The sequence below is a fragment of the Mustela nivalis genome (genome assembly GCF_964662115.1).
Source record: "Mustela nivalis genome assembly, chromosome: 8".
Lineage (NCBI taxonomy): Eukaryota > Metazoa > Chordata > Mammalia > Carnivora > Mustelidae > Mustela > Mustela nivalis.
Window position 1 is genome coordinate 127,155,484 of NC_139027.1, and position 16,019 is coordinate 127,171,502.

Genomic DNA, 16,019 nt, shown 5'->3' on the forward strand with positions numbered 1-16,019 from the left:
AGCCAGAATCCCTAATCCCCAGGATTAGTGTATCAGGATGCATACTTGGGCTGCCCGCCCGGCAGGTAGTAACAGTTTGCAGAGGCTGTGGCCCTTCGGACCCAGTAAGCAGCCAGCTGCTGGTCGTTTGTATTATCTGAGGCTCTCAGAGAGCACCCCCTTACCCCACCCCGCTGGGGGACAAGCCTCCTGGGACACTCACCAGGGTCTCCACCATGTTGGATTTGTTGTTCCGCAGTGTTTTCACGATGTGGAACACGTCGATGATGTTTTGCTGCTGGATCATCTCACACACGCTGCAGATGGCACAGAAGGTTCCACTGCGGCCACCCCCATTTCTAGACACAGAGGGAAGAGGTAAGCCATGTAGCCCCCAAGCACCTCCTGATCCTGAAACCACATCAGGAGTAGTGGGCAGTGGCTGGCTGGGTACGTGCAAAGTCAGGCTAGGGCAGAGAAGCCTTTGTGGTTGGAGTCCTGTCGGTGCCATGAACCTGCTTTGACTTTGGGCAAGTCTTTTCCTATTCCTATAATGGAGGGTTGGACTAGATGCTCTTTGAGAACTGGATTAGCCAGATCCTTGTCCAAAAGGAGGTTCTGGGTCTACCTACACATCTAGTGATGAACGTGGAAGGTTCCAGGTGGTTTTCATCCTAGTTCTTTCCATCGGCTAAGGACAAAAACAGCCTCGGGTCAGCCAGCCTAGGTTTGGAGGTGGGGCTGGGTGTGTCTGAGATGGTCTATCCTGAAATGATAGGTCTCTGGGCAAGACACTGCCGAACGGGAGAGCAGAGCTGGAGAGTTCCTGGCAGGTCATCGCTCCGTGTCTCCTTTCCGGTGCGCCATAATTCATGTGCATGGAAACACCCCTCCAACTATTTACAGAAAGTCCCATAGGGAATCTGCCCGATTCGGAACTCCTGGGCGTGTTGCCAACAGCAACTAATGATTTCATGTAATGGCCTGTGTCTAAAGAACATCTGGATGGAAACCAAGGCTCTCGGTTTCCCAGATGTTTTATCTACGGGACACCCAACAAGCAGCTGTTTCAGGTACAGACAGCTGCCCTCTGTTCGCTGGCCAGCGCCCACATTTTGATGTCTGTTGTGTCTCTGGCCTCCAAGGACACCACCGTCCCTGTTGATAGGAGGACATGCCTGTGCTTTCCTTTGGTTCAAACTGTGGGTCACCTTGGCGAGGGGGACCTGGGTACAAAGGTACTCCTTCCTAAAAGCAGGCTAAAAAACAATCACCTGTGGGAGGAGGAGGGACCCCCCCACACACACAGAAGGAGGGTTTAGTACTTTTTTGAAGCAAGAATGGCAGAGTCCAAGAGGAAGAGGTGAGTGGGCACAGGTGTCCCAGGGCCTGGTAGAGTGATACCTTGGATGGGTGTGCCTGTGTGCCAAAGGGGAGGCCCCCTGAGTGTGTGGAAGCGACCTGGATGGGGGGCAGGGGCTCAGTGGCAGGGAACCCGTTGCCAGGGTCCGGGATATGGGCAGAAACAGCTTGGTTTGGCTGACTGCGCTCATCTAGGTGACACGGACACCTCATGGCATCTTTCCGGTGCCTGGTTTGGGATCTGCATCCTTGGGGAAGAAAGGATTGTGATAGGTGGTGGGTGTGCATGTCTCTCTGGTTTTCCTGACAGGTGCATGCACCCCTTGCTTGAAAGAAGGAACAGTAAGTTTGTTTTGTAAAGACAACTCGATTCTGAGGTTAGGAAGGTGTGACTAGAGTCTCCACTGGCTCCAGAAATATTTACTCTGCAGAGGAAAGATCACGGTGTGTTCTTCTTTGGGAAATAATTCAAGGTTCTGGTCAGTGGAAGCCACTTCACCCCAGCTTTCTTGTGATTAACAGGACACATAGTGCCTCCTGTGGGGGAGTGGGGCTGACCCCCCTATCAGGAGTGCTGGGGAGCAGCCGGTCCACCCCTGATGTTTGCGAAAGGCCTCCTGGTTTTGCTTTAATAACGTCACATAACCTTAGTTCAGGGCAACAAATGGGCAACCCCAGTCCATGAAAGATTGTAATTCCTTGAATACACACCCCTTGACTTTTTTAAAAATAATTTTTAAATTTTTAAAATAAACATATAATGTATTATTAGCCCCAGGTTTACAGGTCTGTGAATCTCCAGGTTTACACACTTCACAGCACTCACCATAGCACATACCCTCCCCAATGTCCATAACCCACCACCCTCTCCCTTACCCCCTCCTCCCGGCAACTCTCAGTTTGTTTTGTGAAATTAAGAGTCTCTTATGGTTTGTCTCCCTCCCAATCCCATCTTGTTTCATTTATTCTTTTCTTACCCCCCACACCCCCAACGTTGCATCTCCACTTCCTCATATCCGGGAGATCATATGATAGTTGTCTTTCTCTGATTGACTTATTTCGCTAAGCATGATATGCTCTAGTTCCGTCCATGTCGTCGCAAATGGCAAGATTTCATTTATTTTGATGGCTGCATAGTATTCCATTGTATATATATACCACATCTTCTTTATCCATTCATCTCTTGATGGACATCTAGGTTCTTTCCATGGTTTGGCTATTGTGGACATTGCTGCTATAAACATTTGGGTGTATGTGCCCCTTCGGATCACTACATTTGTATCTTTAGGGTAAATACCCAGTAGTGCAGTTGCTGGGTCTTAGGGTAGCTCTATTTTCAACTTTTTGAGGAACCTCCATGCTGTTTTCCAGAGTGGCTGCACCAGCTTGCATTCCCACCAACAGTGTAGGAGGGTTCTCCTTTCTCCGCATCCTCGCCAGCATCTGTCATTTCCTGACTTGTTCATTTTAGCCATTCTGACTGGACACACCCCTTGACTTTTAAGGAATATTGCGATGTGGTATAGCCAGGCATGCCTATGGCCAGTGGCATCCCCCAGGACAGACACCGGTCACCCCCCCCACCCCCACCAGAGAGCCCTCCGCGGTACTCACAGGCAGTGGACCACAGTGCGCCCCTCCCTCCCGTCGTACTGCTCCTGCCACTTCTCCAGCCGTCGGACCACTTTGAGCAGAGAGCGCTTGGAGGGGGGTGTGTCCCGGTAGGCCGGCCAGCCGATGTACTGCAGGTGCTGGACTATCCGGTACCCATCCTGAGGCTGAGAACAGAGAGGCCGTCAGGGGCAGTTCTTCCAGGGACACAAGCCCTTCACAGGCCCCTGGGCTGCAGCACCAGAGCGGGAGACAGACCGAATGGGGTCGAGGCTGCACCGTCATGGGGACACACTCCTCTTTCTCCTTTTGTGCATATGGATTCTCCTGCCACGACGTCCCTGCACCTCCTTTCTCCCTGGAAAACTACTGGCTTCCAAAACCCAAATGTCCCTTTCTCTAGGAAGAGCCTTCCCTGACTCTACTGGGCAGAATTCTTCTCCCCCCCCCCCCCCCCGAGGTTCATGTGCCAAAACATAGATCACCTTCCCACCGGACAGGGAACTGAGGGCAGAGACGGAGTTCTGGGACCCTGGGAAGCCCAGTAAATGGTAAAGACCGAAGCCATCTTCAGCCATTTCACAGACGTCCGATCTGCTCCGCCCACTCAATACTCCTCCACCCAGCTGGTAAAGTCCCCCTGGAAGCAACTAATCATCTTCCACCTTGGTGTTCTCAGAGTCTAGCCCAAAGCTTCCTGGATCCGATCAAAGACCCTGTCAACTCCTGCCAAAACAGGACAGCAGTGGGGAAGCACCGAATTCTGAGAAGTTTTGACCACAAGGCAGCCCGTGTGTCAGGGAAGAGGCAGATGACCAGCTGGAGGCCTCCCCGTGGGTCTCTGAGTGTCAGAGCCACTGCTGGGTCTGAAGCCACAGTCAGCAGAGGCATCGTTTCCCTGAGGACGGGATGATCCGGAGAGCACAGCACAGCCTCCTGGCTGGACCCTTACCCGGGCCATGTTACAGATGCGGAATATTCTGTGGATGATGTCCTCGTCAATGTCTGCGGACACGAACTCCACCTGGATGGGCCCGTAGCACCCGGACGTCTTCTCAGGCCAGTACTGCATACAGAGCTGGGGCAGGAGAGAGGTCAGAGAGAGAAAGAGAGAGGCTGAGGGAGGCATGGGGGCCGCCGGGCTCATTAATCACCAGGCCCCTTCTTACTGCCTGCAGAACATGCTGGCTAGGAAGGAACAGTAGTAGGGGGAGAAGTTGACCCCGCTCCCTTTGGGGAGCAGCCACCCATGTCTGTTGTTGAAAAGTCAAAGCTCTAGACACAGAAACATTGCACTTATAAAATATTTGCTCTGCTGATTCCAAACCATTTGTTAGGGTCGCTGGGCCTCAGTTTCCTCCTCTATAAAGCAAGGGGGAATAATACCTCCCTTGAAATGCTGGCAGGATTGGAACAAGTACAGTCTCTATTTCAACGCAAAGCAAAGCAAACTTCCCCATTCTGGAAAAACCTTCCCAGTGTCCCTCTTATCGTTAGATCCTCAGTAGCTTAAACACACAGGCCGTGGCATCAGACTGGTTTGGGTCCCTATCCCGGCTCTGCTGCTCGCTTGCTGTGGTCCAGGCCTGTTTTCTCTCATGGAAGCTCAGTTGACATGGTGCTGAGAGATCCTGCCTGTGATCTTTCCTATTTTTCTGGAATTGGATTTAGGACTTATCCTTGAGAGCAAAAGGCAATGGTTGCCCTCTGGCCAAAGACAGTGGTTTTCAGCCAGAGGTGGTTTTGCCAGCCAGGGGACATTTGGCAACGTCAGGAGACATTTCTGAAAGTCACACCTGGTGGATGCTGTGGGCCTCCAGCACGTAGAGGCCAGGATGCTAACAGCCATCCTACAGGGCATACTTCTCAGAGAGCAGTCCAGCCCCAAAAGAGAAATAGAGCAAAGAGAAACCCTGGCTTAAGATCCTAATTTGTTTCCCACATTTATACTGCCATCAAGGAGAGAGTAATTTATTCCCCTGTATATGTTCGAGCCATTAGATGACTTCAGTTGGGGAAAGAATATTCAGGTAGGTGGCACGGGTTGTGGCTCAGAGAGGGGCAAAGCACGCTTCTGCAAATCCCCTGTTTTGAAGGGGGCACGGAGATGGACCCTGTGCAGGTCTATAGGCCCCAGAGTTGGGGCACACAGGGGAGCTAAGACTGCAGCTGCGGGTTTGCTGGGGACCGCCCTGGTGTGGACAAAGAGGCCATCTGTTCGACCATTGGGAAGTTACTGCAAAATGTACCTGAGACTCAGGAAGACCCACTAAGGCTCCTGAATGCAGCTTGGGATCAAGTCTTTCATCTGAGCTTGCAGAAAGGAGCTAGACTGATGGGTGACCCTTGGCCATGGTGGTTCCCTGGATGCAGGATCTTCACAAAAATGATCTTTCTCCCTCTTGTTGAGAGAGCACAGCCAACTCTCCCTGGACAGTCACATGCAAAAACATCTTTAATTCCAGCCTTCCTCTAGAACCAGAACCAGAGTGGAAGAGCAGTGGGGAAAGGAGGATATAGGAGAGAGAAAAGAACCCAAATTCCAGCTCTGGAATAACAAGTTCACATGATGGCTTACAGGGTAAGCCTGACCCGTTGGCTGATTTTGCAAATACAGTTTGACTGAAATACAGCCACAGTTTAATTTATGTATTGTCTGTGGCTGCTTTCAAACTACAATGGCAGATTCGAGTAACTGAGAATACCCCGCATAACCCAAAGTTGCCCACAAAACCGAAAATATTTCCTGTCTGGTCCTTTACAGAGAAAAGTTTGCCAGCCCTTGACCTACAGAGTTGTTCTAAGGATAAAGGAGATGGTACATGTGAAGAAACCCTTCGTCCAGTGCCAGGCACGGAATAAGGATCCGCTGAATTCCAGTAATTCACATTATTCTGGAACCTATCAGTGTCCAGCACACATGACCGCCATGATGGTAGTAGCTAACATATACATCAGAAGGATTCTTCTAATCATTCCTCTTAAATAGCAAAGATGTGCAAGGCTAGGTTTCCTAATGCAGGGGTGCCTTGCTTCCCCATGTCCATCATGGGTTAATTGAGCACATTGAGAAAGGAGCTGGGTCGGTGTGTGGTGGGGGTGCTGGACAGTTATCGGCTGAGCTGTGCAATAACGACAAACCCACAATCTGAACTTCATTTCTCTTTGCCATTGGCTCATCTGGCTTGCAACCTTCCCAGTAATGAAGGACTGGTAGAGATTAGTCGGTGGTGTGCCAAAGAAATCAGAATTAATCAGAACTGCCCATTAAAAAAATAATAGCCTTTATCACCTGCGTTGAATTGAGCTTTGCCAGAGGTTGGCTGTGATCCTGACATGAGGTACGTGGGTCACAGGCATCAGGGAAAAAGTCTATTACCCCCAATATTTTCAGTCCAGAGAGAAGGCGGAATGATTTGTCTCTTTTAATAAGATTTCCAGACCAATTTCTCAAGCTAATAGGTTCTACTATGCCTCAAACAAGACTCCTATATTTCCGGACACTTTTCTGCATTTGATTTTCCAGGTCACTCTCCCGTGATGTCCAGAGGGCTGGGGAAGGGTGCAGAGTCCTTCTAAATCCTAAATCAGAGCCATCCTCTCACTTGAATTCTCTGATTCATGAGATTGGACCAGCAGCAGCGGCAGCAGCACAGTCACATGCAGCCCAGTGATATATGGGCAGATGGGCTGTTTGCACCGCCAAGCATCATCAGGTCCCCCCACAGCCATGGATGTGCTACATAGTCCAGGTATGGGAAACAGGAGAAAGATGGGAAAAGCCAGTGTTCTGTTCCCAGTTATCCTTCAGGGCTCAGAGATGATTCTCACCAATAAGAAATATCCTCTGTGGTTTAGCTCACGGCTGTCCTGGTGCCCAAGTACTGGGTGGGTGCTGTGTCCGTAGAGTAGCTAAATGTAGTGGGGCTCCCGCTTGAAGCACCCTGGGTTCAGATCCCAGCCCCGGTGCCTTTCAGCAGAGTGACTTGGCCAAATCTTTTTTTTTTTAATTTAAATTTTTAAATTATTTTATAAACATATAATGTATTATTAGCCCCAGGTTTACAGGTCTGTGAATCGCCAAGTTTACATACTTCACAGCACTCACCATAACACATACCCTCCCCAATGTCCATAACCCCACCACCCTCTCCCTAACTCCCTACCCCCGGCCCCCCTCAGTTTGTTTTGTGACATTAAGAGTCTTTTATGGTTTGTCTCCCTCCCGATCCCATCTTGTTTCATTTATTCTTTTCCTGCCCCCCAAACCCCCAACGTTGCATCTCCACTTCCTCATATCAGGGGGATCATATGATAATTGTCTTTCCCCAATTGACTTATTTTGCTCAGCATAATACCCTCTAGTTCCATCCACGTCATCGCAAATGGACTCGGCCAAATCTTATAGCTTCTCTGGGTTATGAGTGGTTGGGAATCTTAATGTGTTACTTGATCTTTAGTGAACACTAAATCAATGTGATTATTAGCAGTAATATTCAGTAAATTTATAATAACATGGTCAAGGCTCAATGCACATGGTGGTGTCTCGTGGGAAGCAGCGAGGAAGTGAGCTTTGCTACCTACGCGACACAGAAAGGAAGCAGAGGCCACATAGGTGAACTGAGGAGCTTGACTGTGAGCACAGAAGCACCTGTGATTTACAGAAATCTTGGGAAGGGAGGGTTATGGTTTCTCTTTTCTTTCTTTTTTTAAATTCCAGTTAGTTAACATAGTGTTATATTAGTCTCAGGTGTATAATATAATGATTCAGCACTTCCACACATCACCCAATGCTCATCACATGTGGCCTCCTTAATTCTTGCCCCCCATTTCAGACATCCCTCTGCCCCCTTTCCCTCTGGGACCATCAGTTCTCCATAGTTAAGAGTCTGTTTCGTGATTTGCCTCTCTCCTTTCCTTATTTTTTTCCCTTTGCCTATTTTTCTCCTTAAATTCCATATATGAGTAAAATCATTTGGTATTTGTCTTTTTTCACTAGCTTATTCTACATAGCATAATACTCTCTAGCTCCATCCATGTCATTGTAAATGGCAAGGTTTAATACCTTTTTCATGGCTAAATAATATTCCATTGCATGTCTACACCACATATTCTTCATCCATTCATCATTTGATGGACACTTGGGCTGCCTCCATTATCTTGGATATTGTAGATACTGCTGCTATAAATGTATGGGTGCATGTATCCTTTGGAATTAGAGCTTTTGTATTCTTGGGGTAAGTACCCAGTAGTGCGATTGCTAGATTGTAGGGCTGTTCTATTTTTAACTTTTTGAGGAACTTCCATATGTTTTCTACAGTGGCTACACCAGTTTGCCTTCCCTCCAACAGTGCAAAAGGGTTCCCCTTTCTCTATATCCTTGTCAACTCCTGTTGTATCTTGTGTTCTTGGTTTTAGCCATTCTGACCGGTACGAGGTGATATGTCATGGCAGATTGATTCACATTTCCTGGATGATGAGTGATGATGAGCATCTTTTCATGTGTCTATTGGCCATCTGTATGTCTTTGGAGAAATGTCTTCTCATGTCTTATGCCCATTTTTTAATTGGATTATTGTTTTTTGTGGGGTTGGGTTTTATAAGTTCTTTATACATTTTGTATACTAAACCTTTATCGGACGAGTCATTTGCAAGTGTCTTGTCCCATTCCATAGGCCGCGTTTCAGTTTTGTTGAATGTTTCCTGCACTTTTCAGAAGGTTTTTATTTTGACATAGTCCTAGTAGTTTCTTTTTGCTTTTGTTTCCTTTGTCTCAGGAGACATATCCAGAAAGAAGTTGTTATAACTGATGTCAAAGAAGTTACTGCCTATGTTCTTTCCTAGGATTTTGTGGCTTCAGGTCTCTCATTTAAGTCTTTCATCAAACTTGAAGTTGATTTTGTCTATGGTGTAAGAAAGTGGTCTAGTTTCGTTGTTTTGCATGTGGCTCTCCAATTTTCCCAGCACCATTTGTTGAAGAGAGTGTCTTTTTTGCCCCTGGATATTTTTTCCTGCTTTGTTGAAGATTAATTGACCAGATGTTGTGGGCTTATATCTGGATTTTCTGTTCTGTTCTAATGATCCATGTGTCCAGTTTTGTACCAGTACCATACTGTTTTGATTATTACAGCTTTGTAACAGAGCTTGAAGTCTGGGGTTGTGATGCCCTCAGCTTTGCTTTGCTTTTACAAGATCGCTTTGGCTATTGCGGTGGGGTCTTTTGTGGTTCCCTACAAATTTTAGGATTGTTTGTTCTAGTTCTGTGAAAATTGCTGTGGTATTTTGATAGGGGTTGCATTAGATGTGTACATTGCCTTGGGTAGTATAGAAATTTCAACAAAATGTGTTATTCCAGTCCAAGAGCACAGAACATCTTTCTACTCCTTTGTGTCATCTTCAGTTTCTTTCATGAGTGTTTTATGGTTTTCAGATGATAGGTCTTTCACCTCTTTGGTTAGGTTCATTTCTATGTACTTTGTTATATTGGGTGCAATTGTAAATGGGATTGTTTTCTTAATTCATCTTTATGCTGCATCATTATTGGTGTATAGAAATGTAACAGATTTCTGTCCATTGATTTCATATCCTGTGACCTTGATGAATTTGTTTATTAGTTCTAGCATATATTTGGTGGAGTCTTTTGGGTGTTCTCTATATAGTATCATGGCACCTGCAAATGGTAAAAGTTTTTCTTCTTCCTTACTGATCTGGATGACTTTCACTTCTTTGGTTGTCTGATTGTTGTGGCTAGGACTTCCAGTATTATGTTGAATAAAAGTGGTGAGAGTGGACATTCTTATATTGTTCTTGACTTTAGGAGAAAAGCTCTCAGTTTTTCTCCATTGAGTATGATGTCAGCTATGGGTTTTTCACATAAGGCCTTTACTATGTTGAAGTATCTTCCTTCTTAGTCTGCTTTGCTGAGGGTTATTATGAATGGTACTTTATCAAATGCTTTTTCTGAGTCTATTGAAGTGATTGTATGGCTCTCATTCTTTCCCTTATTGATACATCACATCAGTTGATTTGTGAATATTGAATTACCCTTGCAACCCAGGAATAAATCCCACTTGATTGTGGTGAATGATGTTTTTTAATGTATTGTTAGATTCAGTTTGCTAGTATTTTGTTCAGGATTTGTGCCTCTATATTTATCAGATATATTGCTCTGTAGTTCTTTTTTGTGATGCCTCTGCATGGTTTTGGTATCAGGGTAATGCTGCCTCATAGAATGAAGTTGGAAGTTTTCCTTCCTTTTCCATTTTTTGGTATTAGTTTAAAAAGAATAGGTATTAAGTCTTCTTTAAATGTTTGGTAGAATTCTCCTGTGAAGGTATCTGGTCCTGGCTTTTGTTTGTTGGAAGCATTTTGATTCTGATTTAATTTCTTTGCTGGTTATTGTCTTATTTAAATTTTTTATTTTTTCTGCTTCAGTTTTGGTAGTTTATATGTTTCTAGAAATCTATCCATTTATTTTAGGTTGTTCAATTCATTGGTATATAGTTTTTTTTTTTTAAATACTCTCTTCTGATTGTATTTCTGTGGTGTTGGTTATTTCTCCTCTCATTAGTGATTTTATTTATTTGGGTCCTTCTTTTCCCATTGACAAACTTTATCAATTTTATTGATTTTTTAAAAAAGAATCAGCTCCTGGTTTCATTGATTTGTTGTTTTTTGTTTTGTTTTGTTTTAGCTTCAGTAACATGTATTTCTGCTCTAATCTTTATTATTTCCATCCTTCTGCTGGTGTTCGGGTTTTGTTGTTCTTTTTCTAGCTCCTTTATGGATGAGGCTAGGTTGTTTATTTGGGGTTTTTCTTGCTTCTTTAGATAGGCCTGTATTGCTATAAACTTCCCTCTTAGAACAGCATTTGCTGCATTCCAAAAGTTTTGGACCATTATGTTTTCATTTTTGTTAGTTTCCATGTACTTTAAAAAAATTTTTTTAATTTATTTTTTATTTATTTTCAGCATAACAGTATTCATTATTTTTGCACCACATCCAGTGCTCCATGCAATCTGTGCGCTCTATAATACCCACCACCTGGTACCCAGACCTCCCACCCCCCGCCCCTTCAAAACCCTCAGATTGTTTTTCAGAGTCCATAGTCTCTCATGGTTCACCTCCCCTCCAATTTCCTCCAACTCCCTTCTCCTCTCTAATTCCCCATGTCCTCCATGCTATTTGTTATGCTCCACAAATAAGTGAAACCCTATGATACTTGACTCTCTCTACATGACTTATTTCACTCAGCATAATCTCTTCCAGTCCCGTCCATGTTGCTACAAAGGGTGGGTATTCATCATTTCTGATGGAGGCATAATACTCCATAGTGTATATGGACCACATCTTCCTTATCCATTCGTCCGTTGAAGGGCATCTTGGTTCTTTCCACAGTTTGGCGACCGTGGCCATTGCTGCTATAAACATTGGGGTACAGATGGCCCTTCTTTTCACTACGTCTGTATCTTTGGGGTAAATACCCAGTAGTGCAATGGCAGGGTCATAGGGAAGTTCTATTTTTAATTTCTTGAGGAATCTCCACACTGTTCTCCAAAGAGGCTGCACCAACTTGCATTCCCACCAACAGTGTAAGAGGGTTCCCCTTTCTCCCCATGCTCTCCAACACATGTTGTTTCCTGTCTTGCTAATTTTGGCCATTCTAACTGGTGTAAGGTGGTATCTCAATGTGGTTTTAATGTGAATCTCCCTGATGGCTATTTTCCATGTACCTTTTGATTGCTTCTTTGATTTCTTGGTTAAACCATTCATTGTTTAGTAGCATGTTGTTTAACCTCCATGTATTTGTGGTCTTTCCAGATTTTTACTTGTGGTTGATTTCTAGTTTTACAGCATTGTGGTCAGAAAAGATGCTTGATTTGTTGAGGCTTGTTATGTGGGCCAGTATGTGATCTATTCTGGAGAATGTTCCATGTGCACTCGAAAAGGGTGTGTATTCTGTTGTTTTAGAATGGAATACTGTAAATATCTGTTAGATATATCTGGCCTAGTGTATTATTCAAACCCACTGTTTCCTTATTCACTTTCTGTTTGGATGATCTGTCCTTTGATGTAAGCAGGGTGTTAAAGTCCCTCCCTATTACTGTAATGTTATCAATTCCTCTATGTTTGTTATTAGTTGTTTTATGTATTTGGGTTGTATCATGTTGGGTGCATATATAATTGTTATATCTTCTTGTTAGATTGTCTCCATTTTATTCTTATTATATAGTGTCTTTCTTTGTCTCTTGTTATAGTTTTTGTTTAATGCCTATATTGTCCAAAATAAGTATGGCTATCCTGGCTTTTCTTTGACATCCATTTGCATGATAGATGTTCCTCCATCCCCTCACTTTGAATCTGCAGGTACCTTTAGGATTAAAGGGAGTCTCTTGCAGGCAGCATATGGATGGGTTGTCTTTTTTGTACCTTTCTGACACCTTGTGTCTTTTGATTGGAGCATTTAGTATATTCATATCCAAAATAACTACTGATAGATATGTATTTATTGTCATTTTATTACTTGTTTTGTGGTTGTTGCTGAAGATTTTCTCTGATCTTGTCTTTCTATCATGTGGTGTGATTTTCTTTAGTGACATACTTGGGTTCCTTTCTCTTTATTTTTGCATGTTTGTTACTGACTTTTGATTTTTGGTTACCATGAGTCTTGTTTATAACCTCTTCTACATATAGAAATTTATATAAATTGATGGTCATTTAAGTTTGAACCCATTCTTTACTCCTCCCCACATTGTAGATGTATGTTGTCATATTTTACATTCTTTTATTTGTGAGTCCCTTGACTGATTTTTGACAGGAATTTTCATTTTTCACCACTTTTGTGTTTCCTACCTTTAGCCTGTGACTTTTGTTCTCTCCTTTCCACTCAAAGAGTCCCCTTTAACATTTCTTGTAGAGCTTCTTTAATGGTCATGATCTCTTTTAGTTTTGTTTGTCTTGGAAACTATCTCTTCTATTCTGAATGATAGCCTTGCTGGATAGAATATTCTTTGTTGTAGGCTCTTCCCATTCAGCACTTCGAATTTATCATGCCACTGCTTTCATGCTTGCAGAGTTTCTGCTGAAAAAACTGCTGATGGCCTTTTGGGTTTTTCTTTGTATGTAACTGTCTTTTTTTGCTTTATTTGTAATATTTTTCCTTCGTTACCGTATTTTTGCTATTTAAATCATAATACATCTTGGTGTGCATCTGCTTTTGTTAATTTTAATGGGAGTTCTCTGTACCTCCAGATCTGGATATCTGTTTCCTTACCCAGACTGGGGAAGTTTCCAGCGATTACTTCAAATAAATTTTCCGCTCCCCATTCTCTCTTCTGAATGTTATCATGTTTGATGGAGTCAGCTCACTAAGTTTTCACCTTTTGCATAACTCTTTTTTTTTCTCTTTTGTTCAGTTTGATTATTTTCCAATAATCTGTCTTCTAAGTCAGTAATTCATTTCTCTGCTTCTTCTATCCTTATATTTATTCCATCGAACATGTTTCTCATTCCATTTATTTAGTCCTTTATCTCTGTTAGGTTACTCCTTACCTTTTGTTAAATATTCCAGTGATGTCCTCCCTTCTTTTCTCAAGTCCAGTGAGTATCCTTTTGATCATCACTTTAAATTTTCTATCAGGCATGTTTCTTATATCTGTTTTGCTTAGATCTCTGGCTGTGGCCTTGCCCTGTTCTTTCATTTGGGATAAATTTCTGTGTCTCCTCATTTTGTCTGCCTCTTTGTGTCTGTTTCTCCTTGTTAAGAAAGTCAGCTGTGTCTTCTGTTCTTAGAAGTAGTGATATTATGAAGAAGAGGTCCTGGAATGCCCTGCAGTGCAATGTCCCCTTTCCACCAGAACCTGGCACTTAAGCAGACTTTCCTATATTTGTTGCTTGTACCCCGCTGTTCTGAGTCACCTTTCCTTTTAGTGCAGTTGTCTGTGCTGACTCTCTCCTTGTTCTGGTCTATTCTTATTCTCTGGTGTTAGCTCCAAGGGGGCGTGCTGCTGGGGAACTTGGGAGTGGGCCAGTGGTAATAGCAAAATTTTTGCTGGGCCACCAGTCATATGCTGGATCTCCTGAAATGCTGTGGCAGCTTGGGGGTGCATGCTGGGGCCAGGAGGGCCCATGTGCCAGGGTTTCTGGGTGTGTCAGGCTGGGAGTGGTGCATGAAGGTGGCTGGTAGCGGCTGGGCCTGATGCATGGATAGTGGTTGTGGGTGTGCAGCAGGACATGGCATGCAACGGTGGCTGGTTATGGCACAGAGTGGCAGCTGGGGACACAGTGATGTGCCTGGCCCACTGAGGCTGCTGTGCATCTATCGGTTGGTTAGGACACAGGTGCAGCTTTAACAAAATTTGTCTAGGGCAGAGAGGCCAGCAGGTTTGGATTTGGTGAGTCCTCAGGAGAACTCTGGGGTGTGGCGCACGAGCAGCAGGTCAGGCAGAACTGTCTCTGTAGCCCTGCTTCTCACAGGTGGCTCTGTGTTTATGCTGGGGGGTGGGGGGGGCGGGCGGGGGCAGCACATGGTGCCTGTCAGGTCCCTCACTTTCAGAGAAGTCCCACAGTACACTCCAAAATCAGTATGAACAGACCTGTTTCCCATTTGCCCTGGTCTTGTATAAACTGTCACTTTAACTTGCCTTTCTGGGCAGGCTGCTGTCTCTTTAAGGGTGGTGACCCAGCTTTCACTTGCCCTCCTGGCTTGTCTAGGGCTCAGTCAGCTGACTTTTAAAGCTCAAAGAATTCAGCCTCTCTGGTTTTTATTTTTAAACACACACATACACACACACACACACACACACACACACACACACACACACGTATTTTATGATCTCAGGACCATGAAGTCATGATCTGAGCTGAAATCAAGAGTCAGATGCTTAACCAATGGAGCCACCCAGGCGACCCAGACCCCTCTGGTTTTTAAAGCCAAATGTAATGGAGATTAGTCTTCCGTGGGTGAGTTCCCTAGTGCAAAGGCTCATTTCTTTGCTCCACACATGCAGCTCCCTCGATCCTGAGGGCCACACTCCTTTGCCTTTCTGACCTTCCTAACTTTTCAGATGCAGTTTCTTGTCTATATTTAGGTGTGAAGCTCTGCCAATCTTTGGATCACTGTCTGATTTGTTGATTTGGGATGTGGAAGATACCTAGTTGAAAGTGTGGGAACATGGGGCGCCTGGGTGGCTCAGTGGGTTACAGCCTCTGCCTTCGGCTCAGGTCATGATCCCAGGGTCCTGGGATCGAGCCCCACATCGGGTTCTCTCCTTGGTGGAGAGCCTGCTTCCTCTTCTCTCCCTGCCTGCCTCTCTGCCTACCTGTGCTTTCTGTCAAATAAATAAATAAAATCTTAAAAATGAAAAAAAAAATGTGGAACAGGGTGATCTCAGGATCCCCCTACTCTGCCATCTTCCCTAGGAGACCTGTGGTTTCTTAAGGCCCTGGAAAATGGCAGGGGTTCAAGAAGGCCCACTTGCCTCTGAGACCATGAGAACACAGCTGACCTGAGCTTACAGGCACACTCAATGCAACTCTGGCATTTTTTTTTTTTTTTTAACTAGTTGAAAACATTTTGAAGTGGCTTTCCTCCAAGAATAGGTTCCAGTCCTCTAGTCTAGAGTCTGGATCAGTGGCCTTTTCCCACTTCATGTCCTGGCACCCACCCCCCTTTCTTCCCCAACAGTCTGAGAGGGACAGTGTTGCCACCTCGAAGGGAAGGCTTCACCACTGCCGACACACATGGCGAGTGCTGCTGATCATATCTGGGAGGGGGAGCCAGTCCATTTGCTACATCTGATTTAGAAATGCCCGCACTTCTGCCAGAAAAGCAGAGGGGCCTTTGCTATTTATTGTCAGACCAAGTTAAACTAAGCGTGTGTGGCTAGCCCTGGAACAGATGCCGTACATTACTCCACCTAGTGCTCTCCATAGCTGTTTGGGCCGTGAAAAGATGTCCTTTGGGAGTGCAAATTCACATGTGAGATATAACAAATGTGGAGTAGCCTCACTGTTGAACGTCATTTTCTTGCTGATGGAATCAGAAAGCCTGTTAGTCACTGGAATAA

At 44.8% G+C, this 16,019-nt stretch overlaps 2 protein-coding genes across 17 annotated transcripts in view; one reads left to right on the forward strand and one right to left on the reverse strand.

Moving 5' to 3' along the window:
• LOC309871534 (uncharacterized protein) overlaps nt 1-16,019 on the forward strand; it is a 218,480-nt gene that overhangs the window by 107,579 nt on the left and 94,882 nt on the right. The gene's annotated exons all lie outside the window — the stretch shown is intronic.
• PTPRT (protein tyrosine phosphatase receptor type T) overlaps nt 1-16,019 on the reverse strand; it is a 1,049,177-nt gene that overhangs the window by 8,859 nt on the left and 1,024,299 nt on the right. For all 16 annotated transcript variants that reach the window (XM_082744638.1, XM_082744637.1, XM_082744651.1 and 13 more), the window contains 3 exons: nt 3,905-4,030; nt 2,956-3,119; nt 203-338 (listed from right to left, as the gene is read on the reverse strand). In XM_082744638.1, coding sequence (XP_082600764.1) covers nt 203-338; nt 2,956-3,119; nt 3,905-4,030 — 426 coding nt within the window. The remainder of the gene's footprint in view (nt 1-202; nt 339-2,955; nt 3,120-3,904; nt 4,031-16,019) is intronic.